The following is a 15648-nucleotide window of genomic DNA, read 5'->3' on the forward strand; positions in this document are numbered from 1 at the left end:
TCTGCCAAAAGTTTCATTTGCACCATAAGTGAAATTAAAATGTTGAGAAAAAGCGCTGTTATGATCAGTTATGTGCCGGATTTATTAATCTACTTTAAATAAGATACGAATAAGCTACATGCTAAATGTAAACAAACACCAGCCCGAATAGATATTAATCAGAAAAGCTTAACTATATATTTTTACTGGGACTTAATATTTTCACAGCTGAAATAACAGCACTTGAGTGATATAAGTAAATTTTAACATGCTGGGGTTGATTTAAGACAAAACTTGATTTTTTTATCCGATCAACTTTTTCAAATTCTGATCTGTGATTCACTCTCAAATTAACGAACAGGGAGAGTATTTGGCCGACAACAAAAAAAGTACACCTGGCGTAAACAAGACATGAGATACTCGACCTTACAACAAAATTTTATTTCTTTGTATTAATAAGATATATAAATAAGGCAGAGAGTTGAAAGACAGGTACTCTGGCTTCAACCCAAATTAATAACAACATCACTGATTTCATTAAAGCTGATCAGCTTATTTTTAGCTTTAACCTTTTAACTTTTTCTAAAAACTTACACTAGTGTATAATTACAGTACCAGTTGAGCTTAGTTAAGCAGATGGATAAAAAATGAAAAAGGAAAGGTTTTAAACCCCCTAACGTGCGTGTGAGCAAAGCCTAAAGCTATGAGCAAAGACACGTATTACTCATTGCTCACTAATAATAATAGTTGTGCCATCCTGCCCTATAAATGTCAAACTGCATAAGGCTCATGAGAGAGACTCTTGCGCTTCATCACCATGCAGAGCATAGTTTTACGCTCATGTTCTTTACCAGGGCTTTGTCTAATACAGGCACTGTAGCAGAAAGCTTTGATTTCTTATATGTGTAGTTATTTGTACTGTATGTAAATGGAGTGCCAAATATATCAACTCACCGTACACTTTATTAGTAAAATCTATACACCTGTTTATTTATGCAAAGATCAAATCTGCAAATTATGTAGCAGCAGAATGCATGAACTGCAATTACAGGTCAAGAGCTTCAGTTCAAGCTCGAGGCAAACGTCCGAATTGTTAAAAAGAAAAAGCATATTATAAAATATAATGCAACAAAAAAGTATGAAATACAAAAACAACTTTAATGAACTGCTGGTAGAATCTCATTGCTGGTGAGACAGGTTGAGAGACGTCAGAGAAGAATAGCTAGGCTGGTTAGAGCTGACAGAAAGACTATGATAACTCAAGTAAGCACTGTTTCCCACCATGGCGAGCAAACCAGCATCGCAGAACAAGCAACACATTGAGAACTTGTGGCAAATGTGTTACAACAGCAAGAGCCACTTCTGTTAGCCAAGAACAGGAATCTGAGGCCATATTAGGCACAGATTTACCATGACTAGACAGTAGAAAATCGACACCAATAACTTACTGTCATACTGCAAATTACCAACTTGTGTCATGTGATGTTTTTGAAAATCCATTGCTCATGCTTAGGTTTATTTTTTTCTTTCCATTTTGTATGTGTGGTAATAGTTTGTCATCCACCGTTTTTGTAAGTCTGTGGTCATATTATTTCAGCCTTGCCTATCTTGGACCTTAAAATCTAATATCAGTGAGATTTGTGCACGGTATCAGTGTAACCAGCGATTTAAAATTACACCATCACGTAATGATATAAAAATGTACTTTTAAATCCAGAAGAAAACGTTTAAATGCAATAAATGAGGATCTCAGGTGAAGATCAAAGTGTTTTTTTTTTAATGATGATCTTTGCATTTACAGACAATTACTTTAATAGCAAAATCACTCCATACTACTGTATAGCAATTATTCTGCTGTCTGTATTAGTCAGTACTTCTTTTTGTTGGCTTTTACACACACATTCAGATCACTTAAATGCTAAAAACCAAAATACATTCTTACCCGGTGATAAAGCCTAAAGTAAACCATGTGCTCACATTACTTTTAAATGACTTTAATGTTAAACTGGAGGCTATAAGCTCCATCTACTTGGTAGCTACATTAGCTCCGCAGCTCAAATGCCATACTGAAGATGTAAGTACGTCTTGGATGATCAAGTACATGTTCAGTTAATGGAGGGATTGTAAAAAAAAAATAAATAAATAAATAAAGTTTTGTTGAAAAAAATATTTTTATATATAAAACAAAAGCAAGCGCCCTAAGCTTTTAAATGTTTTTTCCACCATCAAAGTCTCTCTCTCTCTCTCTCTCTCTGTTGCTAAAATCCTATGGCCATTCTCTGTATTTAACAATGCACAGATTTTTATTTATTTATTTATTTATTAGGTGTACACAGCACTGCATGGGAGACTGTATAATAAGCATTTCAAGCATTTCAAGCTTTCATAAAACAGCTACCAAAATACCAAATTATGTTTTAATTGTTACAAGCAGCTAAAAACATTGAATTGGCTAGTCAAGATGTTAAACTATTAAGATGTATTTTAGAGGTATCTAAATAGCTAAAGGTAAAGTCAGAAGGACAACTATAGCTAATATGTAAATACATAAGTATTTGGCCAAACATGTTCATTATTAAATTTAGGTGTTGGCCCTATCCCAAGTGAAGGGTAATCTTAATGCTTCAGCATACCATTCCATCTTGGACAATGCCATGCTTCCAACTTTGTTCCAACAGTTTAGGAAAGGCCCTTTTCTATTCTAACGTGACTGTGCACAAGTTCACAAAGTAAGCACTTTAAAGACATGAGTTCGGTGTGGAAGAAATTGACCAGCCAGCACAGCGCCCTGTGACCTCAACCCCATCTAGCACCTTTGGCATGAACTGAAAAGGAGATTGTGAGCCAGGCCTTCTCTTCCAACATCAGTGCCTAACCTCACAAATGCTCTACAGAATAAATGGGTACGAATTTCCACAGAAACATTCCAAAATCATGTGTACAGCCTTCCAAGAAGAGTGAAATCTAACATTTTTTATGTTTGTAGAATTGGTATATTAATAGCATAAACACAAAAACTTTTTAAAAGGATATTCTAGATCTGGCCTAAGATTGTCCTGTGCTCAGTCTAGGACTTTAATTTCGTAATCAATTCCTACTAAACATCCTTTCAACACACTTAGTCCTGTTTGTCTGTACTCCTTTATACTGTATACTGGGCTTATTATCACTGCAATGATTTATAAGCCCACTATCCAGTTTTTTTACCTTTTGAATCTTGTTCCTTTTTGCCCAATTAGGGATTTAAATCAGCCCCTTAATTATACTACAGCAACATCAGTTTCTTCACACAGTGGTGTTAGATTTTACTGAAAATTCTTTGGCTCTCATCCAATCTGCTTTTTTCCTTTTAAACTTTGTCAGACACATGCTATAACCAGAATGAACTTGTGCATGTTTTTTCATCCTTCTTATCTAGTCCCGGTGCTCAGACTCTTGTTTTTGGGGAATGATAGACTGTAAACTCCACAGCCACATTCTTGCAGCAAAATGAGGACAAGTCCAGATTACTGTAATGTCCATGTTTTTTTGGAATGGCATATGCAATACTCAGGTGTCCGTGTACATTTGGCCGTAAAATCCAATGTTTTAGCATTCTTTTTTTGCACAGCGAATGTAAAAACACTAAATATACATTTCAGTGTGATAAATGAAAAAAAAATGTCTGGTTATTTAGCGTAGACTGTAAACTGTAGGCCTGCCCTATACAACCTATACAAATCTAAAAAAAATAGTTTAGCCTAAAATGTGTATTATTATCTTGTTATTAATATGACCTGATATATCGTTCATATTCATAATCATATGTTGTTGCCAGTTTACAGGGTGATGTTTCCAAGCACTTTCAGGCTGAAATAAAGGCTGTTTTCATTTGAATTCCAATGCCTAGTATGTCTATTTAATGGTCGCAGGTGCTGGGCGGGTTGTAGAAATATACATACAGTGGTGCGAGGCGGGCTGGGGCGGGCCAAATAATTCATAGCACTTACATTCTGATATGGCAAATACTATTGCGTATATTGTGCCCATACAAGGACGCTGAAATATACTTTTGTACTTATATATACTAAATATATATTTAATATTTAATATATACAGTATTAAATTGTAGCATGATCCTGTATACAGTATTTTAAATGGCTAAGTAATTCCTAATTTAAAAAAATATATCCATGTGCATCTCAGTATCAGGTCCACTTGGTACACATGGTACATTCTCTTTCAAATTAGCAGATTTTTTTAAACATCCTGGTAAGGTCAAGACTCTATAGTACCTGAAATAACATACGGAAAAATGTGGACTAACCTGTCTTGAAGGCTTTCTAAAACATTAACCTTAATCATAAAGAATAAAATCTGACTATAAAATTTGACTTTTTTATATATAATTAGTCTCTAATAAATGGATGATTTACTGTATGACTGTAAAAAAAATGCATGGAGAATGGGAATAGATCCTGTTCTCTTTATAAAATAGTGTGGGATTACAGCTAGGCCCATTAACATTAAGAATAACAATTTATTATCACACCATTCTGTCCGTCAGTTCATAGTGACCTTTGAGGATTGGTCCGCTACAGTAGATAGTAGTACGTAAATTTTACTTAACAGACACTTGTGAAAACAGAGCGAACTGTATTTATATGGCAAGTTCATTTGGCATCCAGCTGAGTAGATAATACCCCTCCCTACCAGCAGAGGTCACCTTCTCCAGAGTTGTTCACTTCTTTCTTGGTCTATATAAGCACATGGTGTTCAGTTCTTCATTGTGAAGTCTGTCATGTTGAGAAATTCCCAAGCCATGTTTTTCCTGTTATCTTTGCTGTGATTTGTGTTTGCTTAGTTATCATTGCGTGCAGGGAGTTGAAATAAAAACCATAACACTCACAGTGCTTTTCATTACGAAGCAACGATGGCGTGATAAATCTAAACCAGTATTCATACTAAATTCTGAAGGGACAAGATGCGCTGATAATCTGCTTTATATGCATGGCATAAATCTGGTTAACACTACAAAACCATAATAAGAACTTAAGACATTGTGAGAGCTCCACTGATGTAGAACAAAACAGCGACGTCCCAATGACAACTCAGTCAGAACGAAAACTATTCTTACCTGTCTGTTTCGTTTTTGTGGTACATTAATAAAGTCTCTGAAAGGCATTAGTTATGCTGATAACTGGACAATGCCGATGGTAATATGCCTTTACTGGCTTATTCCTACATCTTGCTTTGACCAGGTCCTCACCAGGCCTTTTTTGAACATGTCCTCAAAAAAGTGTTGCATGCTACAGTATGTTGTAATAACGATATTATGTCATTACCAGTTTCTAATTTGTTTCTTTCAAGTTGTACATGCTCTTACTGAGTGTAGATGATTTTAAAGGAAACAATGTAGTGTGAACATGACTCAGTGCAACGGGGGCTTTAGTCAGCAGGGATTTACATTCAGCTTCTTTTTTACATCAGTCCAGTTTGGTGTCCTGCAGCGTAATAACAAAGTCATCTATAAAAGCAAAAAATCAAGATGCACATTATTCTCAACTACAATAAAGCGTACTACTGCCTATAGTAGTAGTCAAGGGAATGGCAGTTTTGCCTGATAGACTGTTTGCGACAGTGATTTTAGGCGCTATTAAAATTCGCTAGTAATTGTACCTGGTCCATCTCTTAATCAACCACAAAGGATTAATGTCATATCTAGCAAGTAGTATACATAAGCAGAGACAGCTAGTGATAGCTGACCTTTATTGTATGCATGCAAAAACACCACATCAAACTCTTTACTTCTCCTGGCTTTTCACACTTAGGGTCTATGGGGGGAAAACCTGACAAATGACTGGCGGTGGCAATCGCTAAAGTGTTCATTTCTATGGCCTTCACAGTAGCGCAGAGTCATTTTCAGCAAGGCTGAGCAAATATGCCAGGCACAAGTTTATATTAGGCGTGTTCATGGGTGTGATTCTTCTTTATCATTAATACACCCTTGATGACTGACAATAGAAGTAGAAAAAGTAAAAAAAAAAAAAAAAAGCTCTGTCCTTAACAAGGACACAAAGCATGATAGATGTTAAGCTCCACTTGTCTCCTGCATCACTACAAACGGCTCACGACTTCCTTCAATTTTAGTGTTGCGGACATGGATGGAATTACAAATTGGAGACATGAAAAGGATTAGGAGATTATAAACATGTTAAAAACACGTTCTTCCCACAGCACTGTTGATTTCTCTTGTATGAAGGTATGAATTAAGCCATTCTGAAAGTAGTTTTGACCGTAAATCAAATGGTTCAAGGTTTCCATTAACGTTTTCACCCTAATACTTGATCATTTCTATAAGTACATTTTGGTGTCTATTGTAGAATAGAATTGTCTGCCCTGTGTTTGCCCTGACAAGCTATGTCTTTTTTCAAAAGAAGGACATGCTGGTGAGGCGAGGACTCTGCAACATTTTTTCAATTTACCATGAAAAATAATGCTAACTATTCCACCACCATAAATCTAATTATAAACAATAACATATTATGACAGATCTTTCTTTAATGCAATTAATATGGTCCATCATGTTTTTGTTCCTTATACCATGAACAATAAATTCAAACCAATTTTACCTACAATTCCAAGAAGGTTCATGCAGATTTGTATATTACTTTGTAATAGGATTACTCAATATGTCCTATATTTTAGTTGACCTACAGTATCTGGCAAAAATGAATTTGAAAATTTTGAATTGCCACTATTCCCTTCATACTCAACAACCCTTTAACAAATCTCAGAGAAAAGTGTTCATCAGTCGGTTTCTTTAATGATGACTGTTAAAAGAGCCCTTGACTATTCTCCGTACAAAGAACCTTGTCAATTATTCAGTTTAAACCCCAGCACCATCAAGCTGGCACTGCTGGATCTTAAAGCAAGGCCCTTAACCCTTAATTGCTCAATTGTATAAATAAGATAAAATGTAAGTCGATTTACATAAGGGCATCTGCTAAATGCTGTACATGTAAATGTAATCCAAACTGAAGAGATAATGATTAAGCTCTACTGCCTGCCAAGGCTAAACACTGCACAGTGGGAATCAACCTCTGTGGGGCTTAAAAGAATGAACCTTGTAGAATAGATTTCAGTGTTGAAAAAATAACTACAAAAATGTAAATGACCTAAATAAACGTAGTTAATCCAAACAAATCCAAATGTACAAGCTACAGGTTACTATTTTATGTATCAATTTAACGCATGACCGCTTACTCATCAGCACAACTTTTTCCTTTGTGTTTATTTTGGTTTTAGTTTACTCTTACAAAATATAATGGTTCATGTTGCATTTTAAAATTGTCTATTGCGTTTCATCAGTTTAATGCTGAACAACCCTGTATAATGTCTGCTGAGATCGTTGCTCCTTCAGTGTGACCTCTGTAGCCTTTTATTTCTTTATAAATAATCTGTGATTTGAGACATGACTGCACAAAACTACTGTTAGTTAAAAAAAAAAAAAAAAAAAACATTGCAGGAACATGTTAACTGTAAAATGATGTAGACAAAGTGGTACCACATACTTGGAACAACAGATTTGCTAGGATGCCTTTTTATCCTGTGGTATTACAATTTCCCGTCACTGTAACTAAGGGGCTCAAACCGGATCCTGCGTGACAAAGTCAGGTTTTTAAAAGACATAGCAAGCCAAAGTTGGAGTGAAAGAACTTGAGTGGCCTGTAAGAGCACTGACCTTAACCCCACCTAAATCGTTCAGGATGAACTGGAACACTGACTGCACCCCAGACCTTCTCACCGAAAATTAGTGCCTGTCCTCACTAACTCTCTTGCGGCTAAATAAATACAAATCGCCCCAGCCATGCTCCAAAGTCTAGAGAAAAACCTTCCCAGAAGAGTGAAGGTTTTTAATACAGCTGAAAGTAAATACATTTGAAACGGGATGTTTAACAAGCACATACTGTATGAGCATGTAGTGTCTCTAAACGTTTATCCATATAGTGTAATAGTGTGAAAATAATCAAATACTTTTATAAGAATATAACAAATCCATGAGAATATGAAAAGAAAAATTATTCAGTAGGTGTGAAAATGGATTGATTGGTGGTACCACACCTCACATCTCCATGGTCTCAAGGTTGACCCTGAACTCAGGTTAGTGTACAGTTTTAATGTCCTCCCCATGCCCTTGTGGTTTTTTCTGGATTCTTGTTTCTAACCTTCTCCAGAAACATGCTGATTTGTTGATTGGCTATGCAGTGTTCTCTGGATAGGCTTTAAATCCACTGGATTTAAATGAATGACACCACTTATGTTCATTTAGAGTATGTGGACATATACGCTAAGTCTTTTAAGACCACAAATGTTGAATGTACAGTATGCATTCACTTTTTGGGCATCTGTAAAATGATGTAAAATTATTTCCTTTTCTTGTCAGGCATCTGAAAATTACAAGTTAATAAGGATACTGACACAAAATAGGGGACAAATTAAATCAATGCTTTTTGTAAAAGACATAAGGGCATAGATTCACTACTTTGAGTTGTAGGGGTCCGGGAGCCTTTCCCAGGAGAAACACACAGGGCTTGAGGCAGGGTACACCATGGCCAATCCATCTCAAGGCACACACTCATTTACACACATGCAGGATAGGCGCCAATTAACCTAATCTGCATGTCTTTGGACTGTGGGAGGAACCTGGATCCTCTGGAGGAGACCCACCAAGCATGGGGAGAACATGCAAACTCACATGCACACAGACTCAGAGATGGGAATCGAACCCAGACCCTGGAGGTGCGAGGCGGCAGTGCTAACCACTACACATTTGTTTGGTATGTTCTTGTTGGTGCAAAAAAAAAAAGAAAGAAAGAAAGAAATGTATGTTTGTATCCTGTTCCCAAAATTTTATTTTCCCCTAAATTATACAGTGCATTTGCAATGAACTGACACGAGTAACTTTATCCGGTTCAAATCTAATGGTGTTTTAATGCAACGCTGGTGAGTTATCGTATCGTTTATCCTATAACTCGAATAATCTGATGAACAGTTTGAGTAAAGTGTTGAAGAAGCGCTTTACGGTCAGTACTCACCACCAGCGCGGGCACGCCGGACACCAGCGCGTACAGGAGCAGCGGCGGGATCGCGCTCGACTCCTCCGGTCCAAGGTACGGCTTCGTGTACGCGCTGTCATGGCAGAAAAAGCCCTGGACGTGTACGTTGAACGTGTCCGTGTACTCAAAGTAATACGCCAGCATGACCGTCCCTGCCATGATGACCAGCTGAAAGTAAAGCATCGTACAGCGGAGAGGACGCCGAGGTCAAACCGGTCCAATCAGTCCTATCTAACCGTGAACCGCTTCCTTATGATTATCCGTGCATAACCGCCATATGGTCGCGGGTTGGGCTGTAAGTTGATGAAGACACGGTGCATGTGGATCCGCTTCAACACCACAGCGGAATGAGCGCGAGCGCGGGAGCGCGCGGGTCCGCGTGCAGCCAGGAGGCGTGTCTCACAGCTCTCCTTCATAAAACACAAGTTTACTCCTTTTTCCATAAGTAATGATTTCCCATCAATGGTTGATCACAGGCCAGGTGTCCGACTTCAGTCTCAAAACTTTTGAAGTCTTTAAACAGAAATCCTCCAAACAGGCAAATCCCCAGTGATTAATTAACACCTTAAATAAACTACAGTGTTTATATAGTTGCACTATATTAACTCTAAAATAGTTAGATTTTAGCACTGGGGTATTGTCGTAAACAGGCAATTTAGACTGAGCTTTAATAAACCTTAATTTAAGTAATAATGGCTAAACCACTGATCACTTTCCCACTGTGCAAAGTATAATTGTTATCATGTCACAAAGGCAGCTATAATTATTTTATCTCTACTGTAAAATGTTATATATTTAATTAGTGCAAATTTACAAGTCCTTAATTTATATAACTAATATTTATAACTATAGTTTACTTTTTGTCATAAGCTACTGTGGTAGGCCTACACTGTATGAACAAACATATTTAGCCAAACCTGCTCTGACATTGTTTCCAAATACATAACTTCAATATTACTTAATACTTTATTATATAATACTTTTTCAGCTATAACAGCTTCCACTATTCTTGGAAGGCTGTGCACATGATTTTGGACTGGTTCTGTGGGAATCTGTGCCTATTCATTCTGCAGAGCATTTATGAGGTCAGTCGCTGATGTTGGACAAAAATGCCCTGGCTTGCAATCTCCGTTCCAGTTCATCTCGAAAGTGCTTGATGGGGTTGAGGTCAGGGCTCTTCGTTGATCAGTCAAGTTCTTCCACTCTGAATTCTTTAAACCATGTCTTTATTGTCCTTGCTTTGAGCACTGGGGCACAGTCACATTGGAATAGAAAAGGGCCTTTCCAAAATTGTTTCTGCAAAGTTGGTATGCTAAAGCATTAAGATTGCACTTCACTGGGGCCTGGTTGAAGCACCTGAATTTAATAAGTACAGTAGCAGGTTTGGCCAAATATTTTTGTCCATATAGTGTATAAAGTTTTAGGATGGACTAAAGTCTTGTTCAGCACCATGGACAATTACAGAAATAAAGAATATGTACAAACACAGGACGTCTCGATAGGCTGCTATCTTGTGTCATCTGTTTTTAAATTTTTGAAGTGTACATTTCTCTGGATATTTCATGATTTTTTTTTAACACAGTATTTCTTTAATATAATGCAAAAAATAATTGACCACTGTGTATTGTAGAACTGACAATAAAAGCCTATTTGACTTCTTGACTTGACTTGAACATTGTAGCCCTTCTAAGGTTACCTGAAGATGGATTGTAACCATTAATAGGTGGTTCATAGACTTCATTGGTGATTTGTGCCTCTATTGGTACTTGAATAAATAACAGGCTCTATAAGATACTGCACTCCAATAGCGACTTTTATTACAGAAGTGTTGAGCAGGTTTATAGGTTATGTAAACAGGTAATAACAGGTGAGAAATCATGTCAGCATGTACAGTAACAAGTCTTGCAATTTATACCAAATTGTGAGTGTAGTAAATACTTTTCAGGTACAAATTGTGCATGTATGATGCTTTGTAATGAATTTGGTATAGCCAATTTATAAGCGTTTTAAGGCATATAATGTCACAGAGTAGAGCAACTAAACTATTTAATTTCAAGACAATTTGATGTGTTCTATCAAAATGTTTGGGAATGTGGTAAAGTGGCCTTAAAGGATTGGGGTGGCAAGATCCTACATGCCATCCTGCATCCAGTCAAAATGTAATGTCTTATGTTCTTGAATGTGTTAGACAATTCAATCTGATTACTCTTGTGATATAGAGGGAAATGTGGCTTGGGCAAAATGTTAGATAAGGTTGAAGTGCTTTTGTTGTATTTATGCATGTCATAAGTGATTTTTAAAGCAATTCACATCCATACAATCACATGCACTTTTAAATACACTTCTTAGATATGACCTTATGCACTCATGTATAAGGCTTTCTAAAATCCAAGAGCATATACTCTGCCCTCTTGTGTACAGTGAAAACGTAAGCAAATGTACAATTTATCTAAATTTTTATTATTGTCATAATTTTTTTTAGCTTACTTTCTTACTTCGAAATCAAATAGAACTTGATAGGCTTAAGATGAGTGGAGTTAGTCCTTTAACCTAGCCCCATAAATATGTGGAGGACTAAAGATTAAATGATAATAAAAAAGAAAAACAGATAATAAGTCCCAAAACTTTAAGGCTGAAGTGACTGAAGATGACTTATTGGCTGACTGGGTTTTGGTCTGATTGTGACTGATGGGTTGATGCCAACTGATGATGACTTATGATATGTGATTATCTGATTATGTAAGTGGTGATAACATAATAATTAATGGTTTGATTTTGACAAATGGTCTGGTTGTGAATGATAACTGATAATATGATGGTGACTGAAGGTTTTATAGTGACTGATGATACAGTAAGTGATGGTCTGATGGTGACTGATGTTGGCTGATGGTCTGATAATAACTGACAATAAGTGATTTGATTAAATTAAATTAAATGTTATTTATATAGCACTTTTAACAATAGTCATTGTCCTAATACAGCTTCACAAAATGAAAAGAAAATTATCGAATTGTTTGTGAATGAGGAAAATGTGTTTAAATGATAATGATCAGATTGTCCCCAATAAGCAAGCCGAGGGTGACGGCAACGGTGGCAAGGAAAAACTCCCTGAGATGGCAATAGGAAGAAACCTTGGGAGGAACCAGACTCCTCTGGAAAACCCATGCTTATTTGGGTGATAACGGATAACAGGAATTAATTTGCCGACATACTGTGTGTTAGGCAGCTGAAAGTTCAATATAACAGAAGATGTTACGTTAACATGGAGTCCAGTTTAGCACCAGGATGAGTCAGACAGGTGGAAAGGGCAGAGGGGGTCTGCATCACTGAGAGCTCAGGAGCAGCATGTGTAGCTCCAAACCATCACGAAGCAGAATCCAGCTGGAGCTGGTCCTTCTCTGGATGCCTCAGGATCCTCGCAGGGTTGGCCTTTGTCTACAGTACTGGAGATGGCACTAAAGAACAGGTGAAAAAGAATTAGCATAGCAGTTCATGATATTAGTAGTATTAGATTAAAGTGTGCATTTAGATGTAACGGTCTGATGATGACTGATGATGACTGATGATAAGTGATGGTCTTATAAACTGATGGTGACTGATGATGTCTGATGGTCTGATAATGACTGATGATAAGTCTTGGTCTGATGGTGACTGACAATGACTGATGATAACTGATGGTGTTTGATGGAGGCTGATGGAGGCTGATGGTCTGATGTTAACTTATGGTGTCTAATGTTGAGGCTGATTTTGATTGATGACTGATGATAAGTAATTATCTATGGTAACTGATGATATGTATGGTTTGACGGTGACTGATTTTGTCTAATGGTTGTACCAACTTATGTTTTGCTGTAAACAAACAAACAAACAAATACATATATTTCCAATTATTTAATCAAAGTGAAATTGAACTGAAGATTAATCTAGGCAACACTAAGTCATATTAGCTTAGTAATGTAGCTTCCATTTGTTAGCTAGTCCAATATTCTATGTAGATAATCCATTTACAGTTACCTTCTTCCTTTTTTGTTTTTTTTTCAATTTTCAGGACTCACTTGATTCTGCTGTTCTCTGTACTGCTGCGTCATTTATGTTTCTGTGAGATTCATTAAATTGAATTATATATATTTATACAAGTGTATATACAATACACAGGTTGCATTAATTATACAAAGATAAAGAATGTTCTTCCATAAGATATATTCCTCAGTTTGTGTTTTGATAATGTAGATGGAAAGTGCTGATGAAAAAAAAGTGTTCTAAAACCTAACTACATCACTGCACTAGGGTTCACTTGTATAAGAGTGTGCATTTAGATACAACGGTCTGATGGCGACTAGTGATGGTCTGATAATCTGATAGTCACTGATGATGTCTGAACACTCTGCTCAACACTTCATTCAATACACCCTTGACTTATATTGTTTTTTTATTGTAAGAAGAATTGTGGACAATATTTGCCATATAAATGACATATGAAGCTATTGTCACTATTTGTACAGTTATAGTATGTGATTTGGAACACAACTCCAGTGTTTAACATGAAGATTTTAATGCATGCCATTTCAGATGAATCACAGACATGGGTCATGCTGAGTTTGAGTTGGATGACACCATGACTGCCTACTGTGGAAAAAGAGCTGACGTGAAAACTCGGTCCCTGTCACTAGGAAGATGCTGGCACAAATCAGTTTGTCTTGCTGTCTAAATACATAAATACACATTTAATTACTTACATTTTGCAAATATTGTTGACTTACAGAATGATCTATATACAGTATGCATTAGCCTTTCCCTGGTTAATCTAGATCTAGAGCTAATTCATAAAGATATTACAAACTTTCTTCATACTACACTGCCTTCCCAAAAAAATTCAAATCTTTGGTCAGCATCAAGCTAAGAAAACATGCAACAAAATACAATGTGACAAAAACGACCAATATTGAGACTAAACATTTGTGTGGGCGTTGAAAAACTACTTGCTAGTAAAACTAATCAGAACCAAAAAAAAAAAAGGCTTATGTCTGCTGGGGAGCATAAAGGTTGTATAAAGGCCAGGGGTAGCTCAGTGGTTAAGGCATTGAACTACGGTTATGAAGATCCCAGACCCCACAACCACCAAGTTGCCACTGTTGGGCCCTTGAGCAAGGCCCTTAACCCTCAACTGCTCAGATGTATAATGAGATAGAAATGTAAGTTGCTCTGGATAAGAGTGTCTGCCAAATGCCTAAATGTAAATGTTGTAATTTGGAGTTTTATATATGTGGTCTGAGGAAATCAGCTGACTACGTGGATGTACTGAATAACCAAGTTATTCCATTAGTGGATTTTTATTTTTCCTGATGTCATAGCATTCTCCGGTGTTCAAATTATGAACGAGAGTTTGACTGTGGGAGCAGAAGGAATCATTTTCCCTCATGAACTAGGCATTACATTGGGTGACATAATAAAAGCGAACAAAATATGTGTGGATGACCTTTTTTCCCAGGCAGTGTATTTACTTATTTAACAGTTTATTCCTATATTGTAAAATAATAATAATAATAATAATAATAATAATAATAATAATAATAATTAAAAATCATCATCATTATCATCATTATATATTTTTATTTTTATCTGTTGAACTCCACTCAAGAAAAACAAAACATCTTTACAAAGATGTTGTGGACATAAAAGACCACAGGGTGGCACAATTGCTTAGGGAAAAAAGTCAAATTGCAAAAAGGAAAAACATCAAGGTTATTTACCACAATGAAGTTTGTAATTTTCATTATTACATTAACATCTTTTATAAATTTTTATGAATAGTCATTCATGAACCACTGCATATTAATAAAAGATAGAGAGAGAGAAAATTGCCATTTATGATGAATAGGTATTATGGCACTTCAAAAACTACTAACTGTATGTACCACAGTTGCTACTAAAGTTCAGCGGGTATTTAATATTGTATTTTATTACATGCTTAACCATACTTCTGTTATAGTATAGTACAGGCTGTACCCTATTATAGTATAGAATATTAAGCAAACAACAGACAATATGGCATTTAATTAATGGTACATACATACCATTGGCCCATACTATATAAATATATACATATTGTTATTATGGTACACCAATATGTATAATATATTCTTGTCAGTATCCTGATATGGATAGAGTCTTTTTTTATGCTATTGTACAAGCATCTTTGTACCACACTATGGCACATTTTTTTCTACCATGGTGCAAAGGTGCTTGTACAATGCATGGTAGAATCCCTACAATACCCTCGTATTGTACCATGATAGAACCATGTGCCACAGTGTGGTACATGTACTACATCAGGAACAAGGCACCATGATACTGTCAAAATACCATGTAGCAGGTACTATCAGACTACCATGGTACTTATATGGTAAAGGTTTTTATGGACATGTGCAATATAATGTTCAAAATGTAGATAATTTAGAATGCTTAATGTTGTTTTCTGTGGTCACTTAAGTTCCATAAACAACCGATTCATTAATACACTTGTCAGGGTCACAGTGGGTCCAATGCTTATCCAGAGAAGACTGGACATGCG

The 15648-nt window shown here is 36.2% G+C and overlaps 1 protein-coding gene across 1 annotated transcript in view; it reads right to left on the reverse strand.

Moving 5' to 3' along the window:
- The window catches only part of plppr5a (phospholipid phosphatase related 5a), a 38744-nt gene extending 23809 nt beyond the window's left edge, over window positions 1-14935 (reverse strand). Inside the window, exons 1-2 of the mRNA XM_053506688.1 lie at window positions 14922-14935; window positions 9057-9261 (exon numbers count right to left, since the gene is read on the reverse strand). Coding sequence (XP_053362663.1) covers window positions 9057-9260 — 204 coding nt within the window. The 5' untranslated portion in view covers window position 9261; window positions 14922-14935. The remainder of the gene's footprint in view (window positions 1-9056; window positions 9262-14921) is intronic.
- Window positions 14936-15648: the final 713 nt, after the last annotated feature.

Source organism: Clarias gariepinus, chromosome 11 (genome assembly GCF_024256425.1).
Source record: "Clarias gariepinus isolate MV-2021 ecotype Netherlands chromosome 11, CGAR_prim_01v2, whole genome shotgun sequence".
Lineage (NCBI taxonomy): Eukaryota > Metazoa > Chordata > Actinopteri > Siluriformes > Clariidae > Clarias > Clarias gariepinus.